This window comes from Mustelus asterias, chromosome 6, assembly GCF_964213995.1.
Source record: "Mustelus asterias chromosome 6, sMusAst1.hap1.1, whole genome shotgun sequence".
Taxonomy (NCBI): Eukaryota; Metazoa; Chordata; class Chondrichthyes; order Carcharhiniformes; family Triakidae; genus Mustelus; species Mustelus asterias.
This window is the reverse complement of record NC_135806.1, coordinates 15,993,497-16,015,616: the sequence shown is the minus strand read 5'-3', so window position 1 is coordinate 16,015,616 and position 22,120 is coordinate 15,993,497. Positions and strand designations below refer to the sequence as shown.

At 45.2% G+C, this 22,120-nt stretch overlaps 1 protein-coding gene across 1 annotated transcript in view; it reads right to left on the bottom strand.

Annotated features, from left to right (window-relative positions):
- Positions 1-22,120, bottom strand: part of LOC144495264 (neuronal acetylcholine receptor subunit alpha-7-like) — a 95,793-nt gene that overhangs the window by 48,848 nt on the left and 24,825 nt on the right. Inside the window, exons 2-3 of the mRNA XM_078215335.1 lie at positions 11,218-11,412; positions 9,789-9,875 (exon numbers count right to left, since the gene is read on the bottom strand). Coding sequence (XP_078071461.1) covers positions 9,789-9,875; positions 11,218-11,412 — 282 coding nt within the window. The remainder of the gene's footprint in view (positions 1-9,788; positions 9,876-11,217; positions 11,413-22,120) is intronic.

The window sequence follows — 22,120 nt, the reverse complement described above, 5'->3', positions numbered from 1 at the left end:
GGTTATCACTGCTGCCTCACAGCACCAGGGACCTGGGTCGGATTCCCGGCTTGGGTCGCTGTCTGTGTGGAGTTTGCACATTCTCCTCGTCTCTGCGTTGGTTTCCTCCCATAGTCTGAAAGACGTGCTGGTTAGGTGCATTGGCCATGCTAAATTCTTCCTCAGTGTACCCAAACAGGCGCAGGAGGGTGGCGACTAGGGGATTTTCACGGTAATTTCATTGCAGTGTTAATATAAGCCTGCTTGTGACTAATAAATAAAAAACTTTTTTAACTTTCCTAAAGGCGATTAGTAAACCAGGTAGCTTGTTACAACAATTGATAATAGTTCCGTGGTTAATATTACTGAGACCAGCTTTGAATTCCAAATTTTACAAATTGAATTTAAATTCCACCTGCTGCCATGATGGGATTTAAACATGTTTCCCCAGAACATTAGCTTGGGCCACTGGATTAATAGTCCTAGAGACATAACTACTATTTAACTGTCTCCCCCTATATTTAATTGGGCTCCCTTTTCTTCTGGCGTTGCAGTCCAAAGATGTGTGGGTTAGGTTGATTGCCTAAATTGACTCAAGTGTCAGGGGGATTAGCAGGATAAATATGTGTGTTACAGGAATGGGGCCTGGGTGTGATTGTGATCGGTACAGACTCGATGGGCCAAATGGCCTCCTTCTATACTGTAGGGATTTTATGATCTATGATAACTGCTTGAGGCTGGGGTGGAAACCGAAGGAAGGTCAAAGTGACTCTGGGGCAGTACATATACATCCTGCCTGACCATTTTATAGGTGGTTTCAGAAAATCCGGCCCTCAGGAACAGCGCAAACCCTGCATCAAATTTGGAATATTTAGATATGCTCAAAACTACACTACTGCTATCCATTGCCACCTTATTCTCTGTACATCGCATCATTAAAGATGAATTCTGTTAAGTGGCTTCTGGCTGAATTGCATTGCAAATAAGCCACATATACTTCCACCATTCTGTTATTCATTTCAGCAGCACTACGGGGAGGTAATGGACAAACTGCTGGTGTTCAGAATTGCAAGTCCAGGCAGGGCAGACTCTCAAAGAAACTTCTGCACCATCTTAATTGAGAATAATTGCAATGAATTACTAATGAATACATTCTGTTTGATAAAGTCCTTCCAGCCAAGACTGTGAGCAGTACCTTCAGGTCACAAGTGCGAGTCCTTCAGGAATCTCTTAAGAAACGGAGTAACTAAGATTCATCCTGTTTTTTGCGATTTTAATATTTCACGACCATTTTAGTCAGGGGAGCACAAATACACTTCTGGGTCATAGACATTTTCAACTAAGCAACACCCAATTATGATGTGTACAGAGTTTGGGCGGCACAGTCGTTTGTACTGCTGCCTCACAGCACCAGGGACCTGGGTTCAATTCCAGCCTCGGGTCACTGTCTGAGTGGAATTTGCACATTTTCCCCGCGTCTGCATGTCTGGGTGCTCCGGTTTCCTCCCACAGTCCAAAGATGTGCGGGTTAGGTGGATTGGCCATGCTAAATTGCCCTTTAATGCCAGATAGCCGGGTAAATAAATTATGGGAATAGGGCCTGGGTGGGATTGTGGTTGGTGCAGACTCGATGGGCCAAATGGCCTCCTTCTGCACTGTAGGATTCTATGAGTTTCAGTCACAATGCCAAGAGTGTTTGTTCTTCTAATCAGCTGGTTTATTTGTGTCTCCCCTTCATTTATTGGCTATTTTATAACTTCTTCCTTAACAAAAGGGTACATTGGTAACTTATTCCCAGGCCTCGGACGCTGTCCCAACCTACACAATAGATACTGCCTTCTGAAATGCTCAATGGCTTGTGGAGCCGAATTTTGAAATGACGGCGGAGGCAGGACTGGAGGCAGAAGGGTCTCCAATTTCCTGACTTTGGCCAATGTGCTGGTCTCCCACCTCCTGGTCATTTTCACTCTGGGACGAGCCGGGATAGGTGTGACAAGTGACGGGGTAAGTGTGACAAGTAGGTGTGACAGCTTATAAAAGTCAATGAAATGACATATTAAGCTCACTCAGCAGAAACTGACTCAGTGGGGCTGAAACACATCTGGAGGGTGGAGGTGGGCACGTGGTGGCAGGCTGGGAGGAGGGGAAAGCACTGTATTCACCTGAGGGATCTAGCTCCTCCCTGCCCCAGCCCATACACATGGCTCTATGCATCCACTGACGAAATGGGCAGAAATGCTGGCCCAGCCAATGATGCCCTCATTCTGTGGGAAAGAATTTGAAAAATGGATTTTACTTTGGAGAATCGTGTCTGATTGCCCTTGAGAAGGTGTGGGTGAGCTGTCTTCTTGAACTCTTGCAGTCATGGTGCATTAGGCCCACAGTACTATTAGGAAGGGAGTTTCAGGATTTCAACCCAGCAACAGTGCAGGAGCGGTGATATAATTCCAATTCAGAATAGTGTGCGGCTTGGAGGAGAGTTTGCAGGTGGTGGTGTTCCCATACATTGCTTCCCTTGCCCTTCTTGGAGGGAGGGGTCATGGGTGTGGATGTTGCTGTTGAAGGAGCTTTGGTGAGTGCAACCAACCTGCTGAGACTGTAGGGTTGAGGAATTTGCCCTTACTTCACTTGAGCTAAGCTTCCTTCTCCCCTACATACTCTATGTACGGTATGCTTGGTCTGTATGACACGCAAGAAACAATACTTTTCACTGTATCCCAATACATGTGACAATAATAAATCAAATCAAATCATATAGATATTCATCCATTTCTCAAAGACGAATGCAGTTTGTAAAGCTTTTCTACAAAAGCTTTATCTTGCTAATAAGGTACTTATTTGAGTGTTTGCAGTTCTATTAATAAACCCTTAACTCTCCAAACTCTATTGTTTAAATTGTTAACAATCGGCAATAGTTTTGAGCCGAGAATCAGATGAAGGGACTAATGCTGGCACAGTGGCACAGTGGTTAGCACTGCTGCCTCACAGCGCCAGGGACCTGGGTTTGATTCCTGGCTTGGGTCACTGTCAGTGTGGAGTTTGCACATTCTCCCCATGTCTGCGTGGGTTTCCTCCCACAGTCTGAAAGACGTGCTGGTTAGGTGCATTGACCCGAGCAGGCGTCGGACTGTGACAACTAGGGGAATTTCACAGTAACTTCATTGCAGTGTTAATGTAAGCCTTACTTGTGACTAATAAATAAAAGGTTAGGTAGATCTGCTTCAAGTACAATGGTAAATATTCATCCTCATCACTTTTTGTGTTGGGAGGATTCAGTGGGATTGGTGCATGTGCTGAAATTTCAAAAATGTGCTTCCCAAATATATGCATGATCCTGCGGGAGCCTGACTGAAGATGAAAACTGAATGTGTCATCATCTCACACTCCAAGTGCGGTTAGAAAGCCCAACAAATGGTTGGATTAATAGCATTTCAAGCATTCTGCATTGTTCCTGCCTGATACTTGTTTAGTTTGGTTCAGTGAGCTTTTATGTTCAATGAATGTTTAAAAATATTCGCCATGTTGATTTAATGTTTCCCTTTTATCATTTACAGTGCATTCCCAAAGAAAATTGAGATACTCTTCACAAATTGCAACTATTTCATATGATAAGGAAATATATTGAACATATTCAAATAATTGAATACCTCTCTTCAGAAATTCCCGACCACTGGGAATTTCTGGTCCTGCTGAAGTCAATGGTTTGAACCATAGAAACCCTATAGTGCATAAGAAGGCCATTCGGCCCATCGAGACTGCACCGACCACACTCCCATCCAACCACTACCCCCATATCCCCACTTATTTAACCTGCTAGTCCCCCTGACAATAAGGGTCAATTTAGCCTGGCCAATCAACGTAACCTGCACATCTTTGGACTATGGGAGGAAACCGAGGCACCCGGTGAAAACCCATGCCCATATCTAGCTCACACCAATTTCTATTCACCCAGCACCCCTTTCATCAATTTCAAAATTCTCACCCTTGTTTACAGATCCTACCGGAACTTTGCTATCTCTGTCTTTCTAATCTTCCTTAACACGACAACCCAGTCCTCTTCAAATGCTATCCTTTACTTATCACCGATTTTAATCGCTCCTCCATTGGTGGCTGTGCCCTCAGCTGTCAAAGCCCAGAGATCGAGATTCTCTTCCTAACTCTCTCTGCCTCTCCGTTCTCCGTAAAGACCCTTCTTAAAGCTTATCTCCAACCATCTTAATATCTCGTTGTGTGGCCTGATGACAAACTTTGTTGGAAGATATTATTTGTGACTAATAAATAAACTTTTAGGTCGATCTGCTTCAAGTACAATGGTAAATATTCATCCTCATCACCTTTTGTGTTGGGAGGGTTCAGTGGGATTGGTGCATGTGTTGAAATTTCAAAAATGTGCTTCCCAAATGTACGCATGATCCTGCGGGAGCCTGACTGAAGATGAAAACTGAATGTGTCATCATCTCACACTCCAAGTGCGGTTAGAAAGCCCAACAAATGGTTGGATTAATAGAATTTCAAGCATTCTGCATTGTTCCTGCCTGGTAGTGAGAAGAGCTTGGGGATGTTTTATTGGCACGTTGGCACAGTGGGTTAGCACTGCTGCCTCACAGTGCCAGGGACCCAGGTTCAATTCTGGCCTTGGTTAGTGTCTATGTGGAGTTTGCACTTTTACCCATGTCTGCGTGGGTTTCCTCCGGGTGCTCCGGTTTCCTCCCACAGTCCAAAGATGTGCGGTTTATGTTGATTAGCCATGCTAAAAAAAATTGACCCTAGTGTCTTGGGGATTAGGAGAGTAAATGTGCAGGGTTACGGGAATGGGGCCTGGGTGGGATTGTGGTCGGTACAGACTCGATGGGCCAAATGGCCTCCTTCTGTAGTGCAGGGGTTTTATAATTCTATAAAGATGTTACATAGATGCAAGTTGCCATTGTCCTTTTTGCTTAGATATCCTAATTGTGTTCATACTCAATTGAATTAAATGCTCGACCAATTTGAAAAGTGTAACCATAGAAGGATTTGATCACAGTCTCACAATCTGTCAATAGCGAATGTGGCCTCTTAGCCTGAATTACGACTCAGTTTCCTAAAATTGTCCATTGTTCTAAAGCTTTCTTCTACTTTCATAGAATCCTACAGTGCAGAAGGAGGCCATTTGGCCCATCAAGTCTGTACCAATCACTATCCCCATAACCCCATGTATTTACCCTAGCTCGTCCCCCTAACATTAAGTGGCAATTTAGCATGGCCAATCCACCTGATCTGCACATCTTTGGATTGTGGGAGGAAACCAGAGCACCCGGAGGAAACCCACGCAGACATGGGGAGAATGTGCAAACTCCACACAGACAGTAACCCAAGCTAGGAATCAAACACGGGCCCCTGGTGCTGTGAGACAGCAGCACTAACCACTGTACCACTGTGCCGCCCCATCTTTGGTTTCTGCCAATTTCCCTCAATAAGTTCACAGCTCATTTGATGGAATTTGATTTGATTGAGAGTGCGTGTGAGGTTTTAAAGTAATGATGCACATTTTCTACTCCAGGCCAGCTTTTCACTTTGGTTCTCCTCACGGAATTGTAGCTGATCTTCCAGTACATTGCCCATTAATGGTTCAGTGCCTGAAGTGTGATTTCTGATGTCTACCATTTCCTACCGCAGTCTAAATGCACCAGCAGTTTCTTTATTGCTGTAACAGGGTAAATTCACTGGAACTGTTCTGTCTGCAGATGAACTCAAAAGGGAACATTTTCCCAGGCCAGAGGAGGCAGGGTTTGGAGGTGGGGCAAGCTGGGGAGATTACAAAAGTGCTATAGGGGCTGTTATCCTGACCTTCTCCTGCCTCCTTTCATCTCTCCCTTGGGGCGAGGTGGAAATGAAGTTGGGAAACTGAGGCTGGAAGGGAAACTGCATTAGTAAGCAGGCAATTAAGAGGGATTTATTTTTGCATTGATCCCCTCTTTCCTGACAGGGAGTGCGGGGTGGGGGGGATGGGGGGGGCGAGAGTGGTGAGAAAGCAGTCCTACTGCGTGCCTCTAACCCAGCAGGTTGAAGAAGGTGGAGGCACAGTGGAGCAACTTCTTCAGTGAAACTGACAAGATGTGAAGGTTTTGATCAGTTACGGTGAAGATCTCCAGCAATGACCAGGTAATAGGCTGGTGTGTAAAGCAGTCCTTCTGACAGAGATACTGGGGGGGATTCGCCCATCCCAACATGCTAATTTTTTAGCATGGTGGGCCGGGAAAATTGCGTGTGGGCCGATTTGCAGGATTCACGCATGCATTCCTGACGCGCGCGCATCTCCGAGCGCCGGATATCCAGCGTGGTCGGGACCATGCTGGAAACCAGCAGGAACAGCAGGTAAATCATTTGAATGTTATTTAACATCTCCCACCCTGTCAGTACAATTCCACTCCGGCAGGATTCAGACCAGCTCCCCACTTTCGAAGAAGTGGCAGGAGGCCCCGCTGGAGTGAAGGGGGGGGGCAATTGGGGCCCCCCAGGGGGTGGGGCCATGGGGGAGGTGCCCCCAGGGCATGGACACCCTGACAGTGCCAGCCTATGCCCCGGCACTGCCCAAGGGGCAAAGTGCCCGTGTCCAGGGGGCACCTTCGCACTTCCCACTGGGCATTGAGCAGTGCCAAGTGAGTGGGGCCTAGTGGGTGGGGCCATCTGGGGGCAGGGCCTAGGGGGCGATCGGTGTGGATGGGGATCCTGCTGCCACACTGCATTTGGATCATTCGGGGCAGGAGGGAGGCCAGGAATCGAGTCGGGCTGGGATGGGATGGTCTGCTGGGGAGGGGGTCTGCCTCCCGTTGAGGGTGGATCTGCCGGGGTGGGGGATCATCATTGCTGAGGTGGGGTTGGAGATCGGGGCACTCCAGGGCAGGAGGGGGGGTTGGGGCTGGCCCTGGAATGGTCATTGGGGCTGCGATCGGGCCTTGGGGGTGTGTAGAAGGGCAGCACTGCGAGCGATTGAGCTGGCCAGCAAATACAGGCTGACAGTTTGGGGCCACTGCACATGCCAAGGTTACAACTGCTAAAGTAGCAGCAGGAGCAATGCTAATAGCTGTACTAGCTGCCTCTTCCTCAGCCATATGCTCCTCCATTGGGGCAGAGTGGATGGACACAAAGATATATATATATTTTTAATTGGAAGCCCTTTGGCCTGTTATGAATGCCAGTTCTCCTGTCTTATGGCAAATCAGTAAAAACTAAATTAACAAATTAAGGGATAAAAACAAAATGGCAGCCCCAGAAGGGGACACTAAAACAAATTCCACAGGAAATTTAAAACATGAAAACAGAAGGTGATTAAAAGGGTCAATACAGAACCCTGTCCCTGCGGTGCCCACTGAGTACGGAAGGTTTTGATTGAACCGGCAGACACCATGTGTTCTCTTGCTGAAGACAACTGGCCGTGGATGCCGCTGTGGAAGAGGGGCAGACAGTCGGGCTGGATGATCCCCTCGATCGCCCACTGCCTGGGCCTGTTGATGGCAAGCTTAACCAAGCCCAGACGCTGCTTCACAGGGAGATTCTTCCCCGTCCCTGCTCCTCCACCAAGATGGTGTCAACGTCTTAATAATTACATTACTAAGGTTCAGTGGCCATCACTTTGTTAAATGGCAAATACATTGTAAAGGTTTAATGGCTATTCCATTGTCAAGGCAATTGCATTATTAAACCAATGATGGGCATTAGTCCGTTTATAAATCGAGACAGTTGGAACACTAAGGAAAGGAGGAACTGGGAGAATCTGTGGCCAGGATTTCATGACCTCGCTTGGGTGAGGCTTGTAAAATCCTACCCGAGGCCAACGGGGAATTCTGTTCTGCGAACCTTGCCCACCCCGGAATCAGGGCGGGCGAGGCGGTAAAATTCCAGCCTGTGACTTTGATTTGCTGTCTTAGAAATAAATCTAGTTAAGGTATAGACTAGCTTGGACTCATTCTTCCTTAACATATAATCATTTGAATTAACAGAGGGAGGCAAACTCCTCAACAGAGGACATTTACATTTGGTGGAGAGGAACAAAGGAATTCCAATCTTTTGCATAATTATATTAAATACTTTTCTCCATTGCAGCATAATTGCAGCTTTTTCTGATGTTATCTAGAATATAGATGTTGCAACACAGTGAATTTTCTCACCACTAAAACACCAATGATCAGCATACCGAACAGGTGAATATTTGGTTTGTCCTGATTGACTCTGGGACCAGTGACTGAATTCCACTCCAAAACATCAACATTCCCTATCAATCCTGACATTTGTCACCCTTGGTATACAAAATAAATTATTCTACAGTGTAGAAGGAGGCCATTTGGCCCATCGAGTCTGCATCGATTTTTGGACAGAGCATCTTACCCAGGCCCTAACCCCACATGTACCCTACTAATCCCTGCTAACCGGAACATCTTGGACTCTAAGGGGCAATTCACCTAACTTGCGTATCTTTGGACTGTGGGAGGAAACCTGGGCACCTGGAGGAAACCCACGCAGACACAGGGAGAATGTGCAAACTCCACACAATCTGAGGCCTGAATTGAACCCTGGTTCCTGGCGCTGTAAGGCAGCAGTGCTAACCGCTGTGCCGCCAATGTCATTGGGAATGTCAATGTCAATGGGAATGTCATCCCAAACAATGGATTTAAATCACTGTGGATATGGAATGGATTAATCTACCTATTCAGTAGGTGCACTCTGGGTATTTTGAGCTTCACCAGGATGAAAGCTACATATCCCATGATGCGTCTGTCGCCATGCCCTCCCGCTGTGCTCCTTCACCCGATTGTGTATGCACACATGCCCACTCACAACAGAAATTATCTATTGCTGAAAAGAGAGACACATGCGGTCGAAGTTTTTTGTCTTGCACTCATCAGGACAAATGCAAGAATGGCAAATTTCACATGATCTCAACAATTTATTCTACAGGAAAAGAAAGTGTATTGATTGGCTGGCAAGTCAATTCTGATTGGTCAGAGTGATCTCGTGGAGAAAACAATGGGAAACTGTAGGCTCCCCGTGCTTCCAGTTAATGCAACAAAGGAGCAAGGTTTGAACCTATCCCTTTTTTTTTGCGGAGAACACAAATTGTCAACCAGAGCTGGATATCCCCGGACTAATAGGAATTACCAGCTCCGGAATGAAGAAATCTGAACAGACTTAACATATGAAAAATGAATTACTGGAGCTTGTAACATTAAAGGCCTGCATCTCGATTTTAACACAGCGATGATTGTGTAGAAAATGATTAATGCTGGTTCACTCCAGAGCACATTTCTATCACACACCATTGCCTGGAAGTACTGCAAATTTGTGTCTGATTCATCCTCAAATTTCCATTGTTTTAATCTTGCAATGTGCCTTCAGGTAATTTGCTTTGCGAGCGATTCCTACTCTGAATGGTGGAAATTGTACTGGAACAATACCAGCCTCAGAAAGCAACGTGAAAGCTATTCAGAATAACCCAGAGGAAATGGTTCAACTTGCACACAAAAAACACATTTTTAACATTAAATTTTCATTCTGAAGTCGCGACGTACAGATTCTTGAGATTTCCTGTTGATAATGAGTGAAATGTGCAACAATCTCCTCAAAATATGCCAATGTGCGTCTCTTTTTCATTTTGTAAAGATACTCAAACACAAGTTCAATTTCAAAAATCATTAATTTCCCCCCTTTTTGAATCAGTAGAAGTGTTGAACTCACAACTTCTTGCCTTTGCAATCTATTCACCTAAACTGACAAATTATAGATCTGTTTCACTTACCAATGGAGTACAGATAGCCTAGAGACTGGACACTTACCAATCAATGGGACGGAATCGGATGTTGCTGGCATTATCTCAGCCACAAGCAGCATAAATACTGTTAAGGATAACAGCACAGTGATCCCTGGAGGACAGAAAAGGAGTGATGTGAAGGTGAAATAGCATAGCATTTGAAAGTTATCCAGATAGTAGTATTAATATGTTACCTTGAAGTAACAGCTAATATAAACCAAGGGGATTCAGCCATTCTCTCAATGTCCAAACAGTCAAATCTATCCCAGCAACTTATTTGTTTCAATAAAGTTGTCTCTCATTCTTATAAACTCCAATGAGTGTAGCCCGTTTCTGCTCAACATTTCAAATAAGACAACCCTTTTATCCTAGGAATCAACTTAGTGAACCTTCTCTCAACTGCTCCAATGCAGGCACATCCCTGCTTAAATATGGTGGTTTCATCACCTGTATAGTTGTAACAAGACTCCAGCCCCCTTGCAATCGGGATCAACATTCCATTGTTCTTCCTAATTACTTGCTGTACCTGTATGCAGATGTTTTATGTGTGAGGGCATACAGGTGCCTCTGACCCACAGAATTCTGTGGTCTCACTCCACTGAAATAATATTCGGCTCTTCCATTCTGCTAAAGTGGATATTTTCCGACATTATCTGCCCAATCTGTGCCCACTCACTTAACCCATTAGCTTCCTTTGTGCACTCTTTGTGACCTCCTCAGAACTTGTTTTCCTAACTACCTGTCTTGGCATTGTCAGCAAGTTTGGCTACAATTCACTCACTCCCTTCACGGAAATCATTAATATGGGGTGGATCTTGAGCCCGCACTCTCCGTACACGAGATCGCCGGAGGGGGTTCAAAATCTGGCGAAAACCGGAAATTGCCAATCTCGCTGGCGAGATTGCGATCCCTGAATTTCCTTGCCCCTCACCAGCAATGAGTGGGAACCTAATTTTAATAGATTTCAATAAATATAATGATACACTCACCTGGCCAAATTGTCTCTGTCTGACTAAATTTCCATTTGTCGACGAGGTTCATAACATGTTCACCCAGAAATGAATCTATTGATGGGATCCCTCCAGGGACACAAAGGTGAATGTAGCCCCCAGGGGAGAGAGACATGACCAGGCAGTACTAACCACTGTGCCACTGTGCTGCCTATTTACCATATTCCCTTTGCAGTACCTCTTTCTTAGTTCAACCCGTGTTGTTCGCACTTACGTGTACTACAATAAGAGCACTGACTACAATCAATCACTTCAATAACAGCAATATTCAAAAGCAAAAATACATTTTGTAAAGTGTACAGCACAGTATGATGGAAATATTCTGCTGCTATTTAGCAGGTTCTGAAGGGATTGCATTACCTTCTTCGTCAACACAGGTTCTACATTTCATCAATCAAGTGCCTCAAACACCAACCAGAAGTGTATCTATTAATTAAGACATACCTAATGAAATTTTCTCTCCTGAATCAGCTGGTAAGAGGAATACCAGAAGTGCCAGTCCAGATATTAATACACAAGGAATCAGCAGGTTCAGTCCATAATATAGTGTGCGCCTACGCATCAGCACCGTATAGGTCACATCTGGATAGGGCTCCTCACAACACTCATAATGAAGCACGTTCCTCTTTCCTGGTACTCCTTCAATAAAATAAACATAGGCAAGTTGTACTTTTCGCAAGGGCATAACTATAATTCATTTGGCATTGAACACTTTTTGAGGAGAGAATTGTCTTGGGGCAGTGGATATAAGTCTGACTTGTCCGTAAGCATAAGATGGGCGATAGTGAATTGACTGGTCATTTTTACATCTCCCTTTCTCTCTGCAGTGGAAATGAAATTGGAGGGGATGTTAAACCAGCTGTTGAGTCCTTGTCACCACTTTTACAATATCACACTGTAATGACCTCAATGAGGCCCATGAGGTTGCCCACTTGGAGTATGAGATCCCTGATTGAGGTAATGATTGCCTGTCCAATCTGGGAGTCTCAACTGTATATATATTGAGGAGTGTCAGGGCTACTGACATCTGGATTCTGACACTGTCCCTGAAGCACTCTTAAGATTGGAAATGGGCAGCACGGTGGTTAGCACTGCTGCCACACAGCGCAGGGACCCAAGTTCGATTCTGGCTTTGGGTCACTGTGTGGAGTTTGCACGTTCTCCCCGTGTCTACATGGGTTTCCTCCGGGTGCTCCGGTTTCCTCCCACAGTCCAAAGATGTGCGGGTTGGGTGGATTGGCCATGCTAAATTGCCCCTTAGTGTCAGGGGGGCTAGCTAAGGTAAATGCATGGTGTTATGGGGATAGGGCCTGGGTGGGATTGTGGTCGGTGCAGACTCGATGGGCCGAATGGCCTCCTTCTGCACTGTAGGATTCTATGATTTGCGTTTATCATAAAGGGAATCTGGTGAAGGGACATTGGCCTCTGAGGAGTTATTTCGCTCACAGAGTCAAAATTATTGCCAGTGAGTTTGATTAGAATGGTCAATCCTTTTGTACCTGTCAAAATACTTACATTCTCGACTACAAAACTGTGAAAAAAAAATTCATCCAATTATATTCCATTCATCAAATATTTGCCTCGGCCTTCCTCAGAACCAATCACCATAGACGGGATTGTATGGCCTCGCTCATCCCGACACCATTAAAATCCTACTTGAAGTGAACGGACCTTCCCATTGTCCGCCCCTCACCCTCTCTGATTCCCTTGGCGGGCAGGACGGTAAAATTCTGGCCCATGTTTTGGGATAGTAAGGAAAGGGTTGTGGATCATTCCACAATTGTTATTTCTACTGCCTATAGGCCATTCAGTGGTTACTTCTGCCAGGAGTAAAAAGGGAAGAGTTGTGTTCATATAGCACCTTTCGCAACCTCGGGGCATCCCATAGCACTTTCCAGCCATTTAGGTACTTATCACTGTCCCTGTTGTTATGTAGGAAATGCAGCGGCCAATCTGCACATAGCAAGCTCCCACAAGCAATCATATAATAATGGCCATGTCATCTGTTTTTTTGATTTGATTTGATTTATTATTGTCACGTGTATTAGTATACAGTGAAAAATATTGTTTCTTGCGTGCTGCACAAAGCACGCCATTCATCGAGAAGGAAACAAGAGAGTGCAGAATGTAGTTTTACAGTCATAGCTAGGGTGTAGAGAAAGATCAACTTAATGCGAGGTGGGTCTATTCAAAAGTCTGATGGCAGCAGGGAAGAAGCTGCTCTTGAGTCGGTTGGTACGTGACCTCAGACCTTTGCATCTTTTTGCCGACGGAAGGAGGTGGAAGAAAGAATGTCCAGGGTGCGTAGGGTCCTTGATTATGCTGGCTGCTTTACCGAGGCAGCGGGAAGTGTAGACAGAGTCAATGGATCGGAGGCTGGTTTGCTTGATGGATTGGTTTTCAGGGATGTTAGTTGAGAGGTTCAAAATAATGCCGCGGTTAACAATCCTGCTCTTCTTCCAAACATGCCATGGTCCACCTGAGTGGGTCTTGGTTTCATGCTTCACCTAAAAGACAGCATCACTGACAGCTAAGCACTCACTCGGTACTACCCCAGATTCAGCCTTGAACCCACAGCCTCCTGACTCAGAGACAAAACCACTACTGACTGAGCATGGCTGACAGGAACATGACCAAATTCAGTCCCAGCCTAACGGCTTTCAAGTGACTTGCTAAATTATTAAACATTGCATCAAGTAGGCATGGACCTGCCTTGAGCTAAATGGGTTTAGATTCCATAGTCAGACAGCCGTCAAAGGATATAAATCAATGGCACTTGGAATATCGGTCAGGCAGTTGGAACAAACTTGACTGTCATTCCTTGTTGCTGCATCTCCTGATCACGCATGCATTGTTTAATGGCTTTATATTGTACCGGGAAGGTGGCTTCAGTATTGCTTCTTGGATCGATGTAACCCCCAGAGATGCAAGTCTCTTCAAATCATCTCATCTGATGCGGTTTGCTTCTTGAAGCAATTAAGGGTTTGTTAAGTCAGACAATGCTTACATTTTTACAAAGAACGAAGACTTCCCTCTCTGGTTTTGCAGTCATTTCATATCAAAACAATTAAAATCAAAGCCCAGATGAGTTTCCACTTGAAATGCTTCTATCCTTCTGGTCTGCTGGGTGAGTTTAGCAATGATAATTAAATCAGGGAAAATTAATTACGTCCTAATAGTTGAGATTGTACACAACAGTCCAGATCAGGAAAGTTTTGTTACAGCAGTTTAAAATGAGAAGCAGATAGACAAATCTTTATAAGTGGGAGGACAAGTTAATAAAATAAGGCACTAGGCTTTGTAATTAGAATTCTAGAATTGCAAATTAAAACTATTTCAAATCATTAGGCCTGGAATTCTCTGGCCGTTCATGCCAGTGGGATTCTCTGGTCTCACCTGCAGCACACCCCCGTCCGCAGGTTTCCCGCCGGCATGAGGTGATGTCACTGGGAATTCCCAATGATAGCGGCGGGACTAGAGAATCCCGCTGCTAGCACCAATGCACCACCTCCCACCAGTGGGAACACACGGCTGGGAAGTCAGAGAACCTCGCCCTAGACCTGTTATTGTTAAGATGTCAGGGTAAATTTTTAACTTGTCACCAGGGCATGAAACTGCTGCTACTGCCAACTAGAGAAACCACCAAAGTTTTTATAACTGTACATCCAAAGCTCTACTGTAATTCACACCCAGTCCCATTCACCCATCATCCCTCTGCTTACTGACTACATTGGATCCCAGTCCAACCTTGTTTTTCAAAATCTCATCCTAGTCTTCAAATTCTTCCATGAACTCTTTCCTCTTTATTTCTGTAATCTCCATTTCCATTCATCCAATTCTGATCTCCTGCATGTCCCCGATTTTAATCGTCCCCCCTACCGGGTGACCATGCCTTTGTCATCGACCTGGTACAAACAACACCAGGCACTATAGTCGACTTGGGTACAAACAACACTAGGCACTAAGAGTACTCAGACTTCCAAGCTTTGATTCCAAGTGAGAGCACAATACAGTGCAAAGCATTGTAACGCATTCTGTCGATTCATACAGAAAATGTAGCAGTTACAGTTCACCGTATCTTGTTCTTTGGAATTTTGTTATTGAAAGGGTCTTATTTTCATCTTGTGGCCAAGGCTGGGAACACAGGCCAGAATTTTACCAGCATGCCCGCCTCGATTCCGGGGGCGGGTGAGGCTCGGAGAGCAGCATTCTCCATTGGCCTCGGGTGGGATCGTACAAACCTCGGGTGGACGATCTGGTAAAATTCCGCCCATAGTGTTTATGAAACGAACACAAGGTTTAGATTAGTCATTTATTCTGAATACACAAGCACTGGCCTCATTGAAGGCCTTGCTTGCTAATAAGCATTTTCCATTACTTAACAGAGTCGTTTGTCATAACTTAATTTCCACAATTGTTGTACCTTAATTTTCCACACCAATATCTGCAGTTTTTAACTGCTTTTAACTATAGTTTCAAAAGTTCTACCAACCCCATGGCGCTTTGTTTGAAGTGAGCATCTTTAATCTTGCAGAACAAAGTGAATTAAATATTTGGCCATAGCTGGAATTACAACTGAATTTCCACACCTTCAGCTGTCTCGGTTCCAAGCTTGGAAATTCCTTCCCTAAATCTCTCTCCCCTCGTTCAAGGTGTGCCTGAAAACCAACCTCTTTGAATACATTGCCCTGATACCTTTGCACATCAATCAGTGTCCAATCTTGCCATAACATTTCTATGTAGCACCTTGAGACATTTCGCTTCATGCATGTTTCTATATCAATGCAAGTTGTTGTTGGAGCTGAGTTTTATGTTCATTGTTCAGTGGTGTGTTCAAAGTCATTCTCAATTGCTTGCAGCTGTAGGCATACTCACATCAAGGTAAAACTCAAAACCATGGACAGAATGCAGGAGAAATTCACGTCAATTGTAATATAGGGAGCGATTTTCCAGCCTCGCCGCAGCTGGAACAGATCAGGCCGATCGTGGAAAATTGTGAAACCCTAAAGATGGGTATCGCATCTGGTGCCAAATAGTATGCAATCATCTCGGTCCCTTTCTAGTGGCACAAACAGATTATGCCCAGAAAAGGTGCAGGGCTGAGTAGCATATTTAAAGTAGCATTTAAATACGCTTAGCCCATTCAACGCCGGATTCTCCCAGTTCCCGGGAGCTTCCAACGCTTAGGCAAGGCGAGAATCACTACTGGTTGCCATTAGCGGAGACCTGGTGTGATGACCATGCCAGGGAGCTCAGAGGCCATTGAAACCCCGGGTGGTCGGGGACATGGCTGAGCAGTCCCCATTTGGCAGTGCCCACCTGGCAATGTCCACCTTGCCATGTCCATTTGGCAGTGCCACCCAGACATCCTGCCAGTGGCAACCTGGCACAATTGCAGTGCCAGGTGGGCACTGCCATGTGCTGGGGCTGTGCCAAGGTAGTGGGGCCTGAATAGGAGTGGGGCCTGGGTGGGGCCTTGATGGGGGTGAGGCCTGAGAGAGGTCTGTGATGGGGGGGCTATGAAGGGGGGGTCATGAAGTGGGAGGTTCGTGAAGGGGTGAGGCATGAAGGGGGCTGTGTTGGGTGTCATGAATTGGGACGTGTCGGGGTCATGAAGGAGAACCCATTGGGAGGGTCCCAATTTCCTGATGACAGCGATCTGTATTGGGGAGGGAGTGGGAAACATGTAGTCGTTGAGGGGGAGGTGTCCCGATGTTCATGGCGGGAATTAGGGATTTCCCAATGCGGGCGGCATGGTAGCACAGTGGTTAGCACTGCTGCTTCACAGCTCCAGGGACCTGGGTTCGATTCCCGGCTTGGGTCACTGTCTGTGTGGAGTTTGCACATTCTCCTCGTGTCTGCATGGGTTTCCTCCGGGTGCTCCGGTTTCCTCCCACAGTCCAAAGATGTGCGGGTTAGGTTGATTGGCCATGCTAAAAATTGCCCTTAGTGTCCTGAGATGCATAGGTTAGAGGGATTAGTAGGTAAAATATGTAGGGATATGGGAGTAGGGCCTGGGTGGGATTGTGGTCGGTGCAGACTCGATGGGCCGAATGGCCTCTTTCTGTACTGTAGGGTTTCTATGATTTCTATGAATGCATTGTGATATCGGGGCCCACTTTCAAAATGGCACCCGACCACTGATGTGTTTATGTCCCACTCCTCCCAGAACCAATGTACGACTCACCACTCTCCCAAAAAATAACTTAAGTGTGAGACGATTGTGGTCCATTTTGTGCCAGACAGACCAATGTGGATTCCTCCGGTTTTCTCACTGTTATGACAGTCATTTTTGTGAAAATTGCGGCCATAGCTTTTGACATGAGAATAGACTAACGCGTTCCCCATTGGAATAAAGAACAAAAAGAGAAGACGTTATAATAAGTTTCAAACTTGTACAGATTTTGATAATGTAAATCAGGAGAGAAACTTCCCACTGGCCAATGAGTAAGTGGAGAACATAAATTCAAGACCTTGATTGGAAAAAGAAAGGAAAGGTATTGGGCTATATTTAACACAACGTCTTGATAAGATACAGCATGTCCTACCAGAAATAATGAAATAGAATCCATAATTATATTTTTGAAAGGGAAGTGAATCGATACTTACAAGCAATTGAAAGGGGAAAAGGCATGGGAATGGAACTAAGTGAATCGTACTGTCAGTGAATCAATCACAATGGACCAAATGGCCTCCTTTTGTCTTGTTTAAATTATATTATTCACTTTCTCCCCCAACCTAGTCTCCTCATTCCATGCATCAGGATGATGTAGTGAATATCTATTCATCTATCATTGTATATCAGCATTTTAACTGGGAGACTCTATGTACATGTTCGACCTTGAATGCTGCAGCTTACAGATTGACTACAAGTTATGGAACTAATACATGACATCTTGTCAAGTTAGCAATTCTAATTGATAGTAGTTTAAAATATGCTCCCTTAAAGGTACATGTCACCATATCACAAAAAGCATTAGTTTTCCTCACCGGAGTGGAATTTCTGAAGATCAGATCAGGAAAGGGGTGAGTGGGAGTATCGGTGACGAACCATCTTCTGTTGAACTATGTCTGGCATATCTAATTAGGAACCAAGTCAGACCCTTAACAAACTCCATCCTGCAACAGTGATCACAGTTACTCGATTTAATTTTCAAAGTTCAATCTGAGATGAGAATTTTCATTACTAAGGAACAAGGTTAAAGTTTGCAAAATTTGCTGTAGAGGAAGCCAAAGAGTGAGATATTGGCACGTTTGAGCTCATCAAGTTAGGTGTAGAGTCAGAGAGTCATACGCCAGAATTTTACTGCCTCGCCCGCCATGGGAATTGGAGCAGGTAAGGGGTGGACCATGCAAAGATCCATTGACCTTGGGCAGGATTTTCCAGTTTTGGGGCGAGCGTGGCTGGAAAATCCCGCCCATAGAGTCATCGAGTTGTACAGCGTAGAAACGGTCCTTCATCCCATCGAGTCTACACTGACAATAGCCACCACTAAAGTCGTGCATGCTGTCTCAATATTTTAGGAGACATAATAATGAAATAAGTCTGGAGACAACTGTAAGAAGGATTGGCAGGTCTCATGAATATGAGATTGCTGACTTTACAACAAGGCTACTTTTGAGACTAAAGCAATGTGATTCATTCAAGTACTAACATCTTTCCATCACACTGTACACTGCTAGCTTGATACAGGCCATAAACTGGATAAAAAGAGAGGTTACATTGGGAGGTCAACCTTCAGGTTTAATGCAGGACCCTTTATGGCATTAAGCAGGAACAACGGTCAGATCCAATATTTCATTTTAAGTTTGCCAAACACAAGCTTAGACTTGAGAGGGCAGCATATGTGTAAGAAATGGATAAAATGAATAAATATCAAAGAACGTGTGACCCTATGTTTAGTCCTAAATGGAATACTCTGTGGTAAGGATATAGTCCACATGGATGGATTAATACTGCCATTAAGTTACATCAGGCCAATTACTTCATCAACCAAGTGTTTCTGGCTAGCTGCACCCTCTGCGTGTTAAAAGTGCAAGCTTCTTCAAAGAGATTTAAGCTAAGGGGGTGGGCAAGAACATGGCAGATGGAATATAAAGTAGAAAAATATGAAGTTATTCACTTTGGTCAAAATGCAGAGTATTTCTTGAATGGAGAGAGACTGGGAAGTGTTGATGATCAAAATGATCTGGGCATTCTTGTTCATAAATTACAGAAAGCCAACATACGGGTGCAGCAACCAATTAGGAAGGCAAATGGTATGCGGGCCTTTATTGCAAAAGGATTTGAGTACAGGAATAAAGGTGACTTGGTGCAATTGTACTGAGCCCTTGGTGAGACTACATCTGTATAGCTTTGGTCTCCTTATCTAAGGAAGGATACCCATGCCACAGAGGAAGTGCACGAAAGGGTCAACAGACTGATCCCTGGGATGGCGGGATTGTCCTATGTGGAGAGATTGGGGAGACTTCTCTAGAGTTTAGAAGAATGAGAGATAATCTCATTGAAGCTGACATAATTCTTACAGGGCTTCACAGGGTAAATGATGGAAGGATGCCACCCTCGGCTAGTGGGGTCTAGACCATGGGATGCGGGCTCAGAATAGAGGGCAGGCCATTTATGAATGAGATGAGGAGACACTTCTTCACTCAGAGGGCAGTGAATCTTTGGAATTCTTGATCCTAGTGGGCTGAGGAGGCTCAGTCATTGAGTACATTCAAGAGAGAGATTGATAATTTTCTAGCTATTAAAGGTATCGGGGATATGGAGATGGTACGGGAAAATACCATTGAGGTAAAAGATCAGCCATGATCTAGTTGAATGGCAGAGCAGGATCAAGGGGCTAAATGGCCGACACCTGCTCCTGTTTTGTATGGTTCCCTAATCATTCCTTTCCAACATTCTTGAGTTTGACGATATAAAAACTCTTCTTTAAGTGAAAAGCTTTCATTTAGCATCCTTTAAAAAACAAAGAAACTTTCTTCTCAGATGACCAGATTACCTCACACTAGTTGTCAACAAAGAGGATTAACTTGACATCTCTTGATAAACATCTTAGGACAGTATTTAGACTAATGTGGCATGACGTCACTGGGAAACCTGGCAGCAATACATTTTACAGTGCTGTTCCCAGCAGGAACTGCATTACCAGCTGCCAAAGGGAATATTACAGCCAATGTCCCTTAACCCCAATCTCAGAAGACTGCACTAACTTATTACTTTAATTTTCCAAACTAATCGTCCTTATGTTAGATCAGTATGAGATGTCCAAATTAAGATTTGTAAATTGTTCTCTGGCTTCTGTCCATTTGGTGATTGTGTTGTGTCTCAAAGTAATTTCATTTCAAAATCGTTCAAAAACTGGAATGGAATACCCAAAGAAAACAAAATACTGCAGATGCTGGAAATCTGAAATCAGAACAGAAAGTGCTGGAAATACTCAGCTGGTCAGGCAGCATGTGTGGAAAGGGAAACAGTTAATGGGTGGATTTAATACTGGAGGGGAGATGGGAGTCATAATGTGAAGATGCCGGCGTTGGACTGGGGTAAACACAGTAAGAAGTTTAACAACACCAGGTTAAAGTCCAACAGGTTTATTTGGTAGCGAATGCCACGCAAGCTTTCGGAGCTCCAAGCCCCTTCTTCAGGTGGAGTGGAGAAATGCTCACAAACAGGGCATACAGAGACACAAACTCAATTTACAGAATAATGATTGGAATGCAGTCTTTACAGATAATCAAGCCTTAAAGGTGCAAACAATGTGAATGGAGGGAGCATTAAGCACAGGTTAAAGAGATGTGTATTCCTGTCTGCTTAATGCTCCCTCCATTCACATTGTTTGTACTTTTAAGAGTTGATTATCTGTAAAGACTGCATTCCAATCATTATTCTGTAAATTGAGTTTGTGTCTCTGTGCCCTGTTTGTGAGCATTTCTCCACTCCACCTGACGAAGGGGCAGCGCTCCGAAAGCTAGTGGCATTTGCTACCAAATAAACCTGTTGGACTTTAACCTGGTGTTGTTAAACTTCTTACTGGGGAGATGGGACCCAGGGAGGAGGGGCAGGAGGGTTGCCCCATGTAATGGGAGGGGAAGGTGCAGGATGGAGATCCCGTTGCCCTTCATGATTGGCTCCAATTAGGTTGAGGGTGGGAAGGGTCGAGGATGGTCTTCCCCACCTGGAGACCAATTGAAGCCCTTAAGTGGCCTTTTAAGTGACCATGTGGATAAAGTGCCAGGTAAACTCTGGCAGGAATGCCTATGGTCTGATTAGGGCAGTCCCTCCTTTATTTATTTATTATTGTCACAAGTAGGCTGACATTAACACTGCAATGAAATTACTGTGAAAATCCCCTAGTCGCCACACTCCGGTGACTGTTCGGGTACACTGAGGGAAAATTTAGCACGGCCAATCCACCTAACCAGCATGCCTTTCGACTGTGGGAGGAAACCGGAACACCAGGAGGAAACTCACACAGACACGGGGAGAAAGTGCAGACTCTGTGCAGTCACCCAAGGTTGGAATCCCTGGCACTGAGGCAGCAGTGCTAACCACTGTGCTGCCCTTCTTGGTCATCCTTTGCCCAAAGGGGAGGGACCAAGGGAAACATTCCCTTACCCTTCACAATAACCCTCCAACCCTCCCCTCCCTCCCCACCCATGCAACCTTGGCTGGCCCCAGTGACCCCCATCCACTCAACTTTGCCCAGGGCCTCCAGTGATGAATCTTTTACTCGGCATCACTGCAATACTGGCAGTGGCCACCACTCCCAGTGGCACTGTTGGTACTGGAGAGTTCATAGAAACCCTACAGTGCAGAAGGAGGCCATTCGGCCCATCGAGTCTGCACCAACCACAATCCCACCCAGACCCTACCCCCACATATTTACCCACTAATCCCTCTAACCTACGCATCTCAGGACTCTAAGGGGCAATTTTTAACCTGGCCAATCAACCTAACCCGCACATCTTTGGACTGTGGGAGGAAACCGGAGCACCCGGAGGAAACCCACGCAGACACGAGGAGAATGTGCAAACTCCACACAGACAGTGACCCGAGCCGGGAATCGAACCCGGGACCCTGGAGCTGTGAAGCAGCAGTGCTAACCACTGTGCTACCGTGTCGCCGAGTTGCTGGCCTCTGATGGCTGGAAGCTCTTGGAGGTGGGTGTGCTGCCCCATACAAAGGAAGTGTGATGGTAAATTGCACCTGGTGGAACTGTGAGCCCTAATTTTTTTAAATTCGTTCACGGGATGTGGGTGTGGCTGGCTGGGTCAGCATTTGTTGTCTATCCCCAAGGTCATTTAAGAGTTAACCACATTGCTGTGGATCTGGAGCCACGTGTAG